The following is a 5,698-nucleotide window of genomic DNA, read 5'->3' as shown; positions in this document are numbered from 1 at the left end:
CTTTGGGAGGAAGGGTTGGTGAAAGGGCTGGAGGGAGGCAGCATGTTTGGCCTTGCAGTAATAGGCCTTGGGTTACTGCTGGTAATCCTGTCTTCCTCTTGTGAGATTAGAGGAGGTCAGAACATGTGGCCTCCTTGCCGTTTTTGCAGTGTTATAGAGTAGAACTGCTCTATAGGGTTTTCTTGGCTGAAATCTTTACAGAAGCAGTTTACCAAGGCTTTTCTTCTGTAGTGCCACCTGGTAGGTTCTAACTTCCAATCTTTCAGTTTCCATCCAAGCTCAAACCATTTGTACCACTCAGGGACTTTGAGGTCCTGGTTTAGAGCTTTACCTTTCAGTATAAAGTGATCTACCTAAAAAAGTGTCAAGCACGCAATACATCTTAACTACATAATATTGACTAACTGAATAAATGGCCGTTGTTACTTTAGAATAAACTACAAATTATATTGAATCTTGGAAAAGCCACGGAGAATCTTTGTTGGAAGGGCTTTCTTGGAAAGCAGTTACCTTCCTGATTCATTAATACTTTTTGTTCACATTTAAATACTATAAATTCAATTTTACAATGAGTTTTTATCTAGTTTGATTCTAGAAGTTAGTGCCTTTCTTGTTGTTTTAAACTTTTATGAAAGGTGAGGTTGTTATTGCCTCCAAATGATTTCATAACTGAAAGGTATGCATAAAGAACCAATGAGAAGTGAAATTATATTTGAGTTGAAGTCCTGGACTGAGGGTTTCCCATGACCATGGAAAAAGCGAAAACAAAAAAGTAGAGCTATCTTTTGAGGCACCTCACATATTAGGGTTACAGAATATTAAGGGGATGAGAAATCCTTTTCTGAGAATTATCTTACTCTGCCATACATTTAATATCAAAAATGTGCTTTAAATCAAAGCTTTGTGTGTGGAAAGAAACATTATTCCAATGCAATGGCGTCTAAATTAAATCATACTATGAAAATGTTAGTAATATACATTGTTGTTGTTGTTATTTGCTGTCGAGACAGACCCAACTCATAGCAACCCCTCCTTGGGTTTCCAAAGCAGTATCACCACGCAAGTAGATTGCCCAACCTTCCTTCCTAGGAGTGGCTGGTGGGTTTGAACCGCCAGCCTTCTGGTTAGCAGTCAAGTGCCTTAGGTACTATGCTACCAGAGTTCCTTAGTGATATATAGTCAACTAAAACTCCACAATTTTTATTCCTGTATACTTTGTGGTGTTTGCAAGGAAACAAGCCTTTTTAAAAATCATTTGCTGTTATCCAAAGCCTATAGTCATGGTACCAGACATTTAAGTGCTAAATAACTTTGCAAAAAAATAAAACAAACCATATTTCTGCATCAGTTATTCAGAGATTATGTCTTATGAATAAACAGGGCTACATATTTCTAGAAAAATTAAGTCATTGAATTGTGCTGTGATTGATGGGGATTTTCAAAGTGAGGAAATCCTATTTTGAGAAAAGAAACGTGGTTAATTAAAAGAATCTGGAGCCAAAGTTCAAAAGATTGGCATACTAATCTTTAGTGTTACACCAACTAGTTATATGTCAAAGAGGCTAGACAGTCTTTCCATTTGCTTTGTTGATTTTAAATTGGAGGAGCAATATCTGTTTTGTCTGCATCCTGGACTTCTAAAGATTCAACTCTCCAGAGGCAAAAGTTCTGTGAAGAGATAAATGTGATATACATACATGGTATATATATTTTTTTTGGGGGGGATGAATTTGTAAAATATTATTAATATACATCAGATTTTGTTACATGCTTCCTTTTATGGTACTGTTTGTAATTCATTATGTGCTTATTCATTTTAATTATATGTGTTCTAACTAGTTAATTGTACATATGTGCTTATTTGTTAAAATTCTGCTCTGCCCCATGGATTGAAAGTGTCATTATAACAGAGAACATGTCCTTATTATTCAGAATCCTATCTCCAGCTGCCGTGCACTGATGACCATAGTAGGTGTTTAGTAGATAATTGCTGAATGAATGGAATGATGTCTCCTAAAGGCATTGTATACTGGTTCCTTAAAGAAGTTGTTGAAATTAATATTTCTGTGTTGTCTTTTTTAAAATTAGGTATTCTTCAAAATCAAAGCAGGAGATCACTTATACAAATATAAAAATTCATGACTGTCATTCTTATAATCACTTCTCTTTCGACTGGAAATCTGAATACAGTATAATTCAAATGTTTAAATTTGAAGAAAGTTTTATAACATTCAATGCTACTCATAATGTAAAAGTTTTTTCTTTTATCTTTTATTTTTTTATTTACAGTCCAGGGTTATGTGATGTTTGACAGAATAAGATTTGTATTCAGATAAACCTAGTTCCAAGTTCCAAATGTGCCTTTTTCTAGTTTCGAGACTTGGTACAAGATTTTAATCTCACAAGCCTTGGTTGCCTTATGTGGATCTAATAATATGTCCACCATAGATGTGTTGTGAGTGATAGATACAGTAATATACTTCAAGTTCTTAGTATGGTACCTAACATACAATAGTATCTCAGTAAACTGCAACTTTTTATATTTACAGCATTCATCTTCTAAATAAAAATTCATTCCGTTTTGTTTGTTTTGTGTATCTGTGTGTTTGTGTATATGGTTTCTTTTGCAGATGGGTACACAACTGATGACATTGAGTTTTATTGGCGTGGGGATGATAATGCAGTAACTGGAGTGACAAAGATCGAACTTCCACAATTCTCTATTGTAGACTACAAACTTATCACCAAGAAGGTTGTTTTCTCCACAGGTTTGTATCAGAGTGGAAGGTCAAGGGAAAAATTTCATCATATTTTGTCAAAAGCGCTTACTTCCCTAGTATCAGAGAAGGATAATGACTCTAGATGACTTAGATATGACAGAAACTCTCAGTTTCCCATCAGGCTTGTAGCCCCAGGTCTGAGTGCATCCAATATTTTCCAGACGGCAACCACAGCAAAACTGCAACATCAGCTATAGCTCTCATTTGCCAGAAAGGGGATTAATTGTTAGAGATAGATACAGAAAGAGATATGAAGAGCTGGATCACAAGGCCTGGCAGGAGGCTTTCTTATACGTTGTTGTGTTGTTATGTACCTTTGAGTCGGACCCACTCATAGCAATCCCTCCCCTCCTTGGGTTTCCCCTCCCCTCCTTGGGTTTCCCGAGGTGGTGTCACTATGGAAGTAGATTGCCCAACCTTCCTTCCAAGGAGGTCTTATCAGGAGGGGTGAATTTGACACCTTCTGTTCCAGTCTACTTCCCACAACTCACAAGTGTTTGGGCTTTCTTTGAGGTCAGCTAAAGGTAAATCCTGAAATCTTAAGGGAGAGATTGAACATGCCAGAAAAAGCTGGAATCCTGGTTCCCCCAAATTTATGCATTCCACATAATTGATCACAATCCTCTGAAACAAACTGAAGATGACTAGTAGTACTTTTCTGAAGTCTGGTCACAGTGAAATTATCTGAAAACAATGGGATTTTGCATTTTCCTCCAGGTAGGGATTTCTTTCATCAGTCTTACCTTCTGTTTTGGAGCTAAAATCCCTTTCATATGTTACGATTATTCTGATGTCTCCATTCTTTACTCTTTCAGTATAGAAATTTTGAATTGTCAGACTTGGTCTCATCAGCACAATTATTTTATATTTTTCTTAACTTACCAAGAAAGTAATCATTTATTAGATAGTTATTTAAGAAAAAAATAAATGAATAGTAAGCCCACAGGAATATTCTTTTTTTAAGCTTTTTTTTATTGAATAAAATCCCTCAAGCACAGAAATAGCTAATATTGTAACTGTGGACTTTGAGTTGCCCTTCTGCAAAGGACCCAACTGCTTTGTGTGCCAGCACACTATGTGAAACAAGAGATCTGAGACTTCATAAAAATTCAAAGTAGCCTCTAGTTTTAAAGCAAGACAACAACAAAAATTTTCCAAACTTTGAGGTATTCCAAACCCCTAAGGCTCTACAGAGAAGAGTTTTCTACCTTAAAGTATTATTACTTTAAGACATTTGGTTTTGTCTAAATGGCTAAACAAGATTTCCTTTCAATTAGTGAGAATGTCTTCTCCCTGCTAATTCACCAGATCATCACAACCAAAGATGCTAGCCTTCAGAAAACTGATTATTTAGTTTTGTTGTATTCTTTATATCATTCACATATATCATTTCAATTCTCTTCCTTTTGGTGGGTCAGGTATCCCTTTGTAACTGTGATGAAAGTGATGGAATTAATTTTAAAAAATCCACACACATAGACACCTGGACAAAATTTAGATCCTTTCTGCACCACCTTAAGTGTTGACATTGATTTCATATTTAAAATATATCCTGTGGCTTATAAAGAGTTTTCTTTATATTATTACATAACATTGCAACCTTAATCTGTTATGGCAAAACTTATAGGATGAACTCACTGAGAGGAGCTATTGAAGGGGTGAAAAAAGTGACTGCCCTCAAATTTTGTTAAAACAATTACAAAGAATAACTGTCTTTAATCCAGTTCTTTGATGCTAGTTTGGTAAGAGTTGGGGTTCTTCAGATTACAGATGAGTAGAAGATGTATTCAATACTGAGAAATTCCTGATAATGAAAAAGCCAGTGCTCTTAGACTATTATTTCAGAAGAAAGGAAAGCACCCTTCACCAAAAGCTAACATTTAATTTACAGAAGACAAACAAAGTGTTTGAGGGTGTTTAAAGGAACATATCCTGTAAGTATTGATTAATAATAATGATGTTCTAAAATTGTCTTTCTAGGTTCCTATCCCAGGTTGTCTCTCAGCTTTAAGCTTAAGAGGAACATCGGTTACTTTATCCTGCAGACGTACATGCCATCCATCCTGATCACCATCCTTTCCTGGGTCTCCTTCTGGATTAATTATGATGCTTCAGCTGCAAGAGTGGCATTAGGTAGGCTATTTTCTAGCTGCTTGTACAGTTTGCCTATGCATGAACACATGTGTATGTAAGTTTTCTTTATCCCTGGAATTTGTAATGCAAGAAGAGACCAGGCCACACACATTACAGGAAATTGGATGTGAGACTTCAAGTGAACTGATTCAGCATTAAATCAATTAAACACAAGTTAAAATTCTTTCATGTCAAAATTACTTAACCATATAGCTGTTGGTAATGAAATTAGTCTCATCAGTTTGATATTTTCATTGAAGTATGATTTTCATAGTTCATGTAGTATTGCTTGGATGATTGTCCAGTCTGAGAAATGCTGCTGCCATCTTTTAATCTATTTATTTATTTATTTATTTATTTTCTGAGCAAGAACCAAGGAAATGTGATGTGTGGCTAATGGAGAAGCAGGAAAAATTCTAATGTCTTAATAACATCTTGGAATAGCATCATATGTTGGGGAAGTGTTCATGGTACCATTTATCTTATGCCTGATTTTATGTTATAAAACCAGAATATCAGTATAAATTCTATTTCCTGAACATTTTTTTATATTAGTTCTAGATGGAAATTATATCCCTCCTGAATTTAGAGATCTTCTAAAGAATAGAATTTAGACATCATCTAAAGAATTTGATGCACTGAACACCAACGACCAAAAACCAGAAGAATTGTGGGAAGATATCAAGAACATTATCCATGAAGAAAGCAAGAGATCACTAAAAAGATGAGAAAAGAAGAGAAGACCAAAATGGATGATAAAAGAGACTCTGAAACTTGCCCTTGAG

General features: G+C 35.3%; 1 protein-coding gene across 1 annotated transcript in view; it reads left to right on the top strand.

Moving 5' to 3' along the window:
- The window catches only part of GABRB2 (gamma-aminobutyric acid type A receptor subunit beta2), a 367,884-nt gene that overhangs the window by 274,858 nt on the left and 87,328 nt on the right, over positions 1-5,698 (top strand). The window contains exons 6-7 of the mRNA XM_007954249.1: positions 2,631-2,768; positions 4,761-4,913. Of these exons, the coding sequence (XP_007952440.1) occupies positions 2,631-2,768; positions 4,761-4,913 (291 nt within the window). The remainder of the gene's footprint in view (positions 1-2,630; positions 2,769-4,760; positions 4,914-5,698) is intronic.

Source organism: Orycteropus afer, unplaced genomic scaffold (assembly GCF_000298275.1).
Source record: "Orycteropus afer afer isolate SDZICR_OR568_19922 unplaced genomic scaffold, OryAfe1.0 scaffold00454, whole genome shotgun sequence".
Taxonomy (NCBI): Eukaryota; Metazoa; Chordata; class Mammalia; order Tubulidentata; family Orycteropodidae; genus Orycteropus; species Orycteropus afer.
This window is presented reverse-complemented; position numbering and strand designations above follow the sequence as displayed.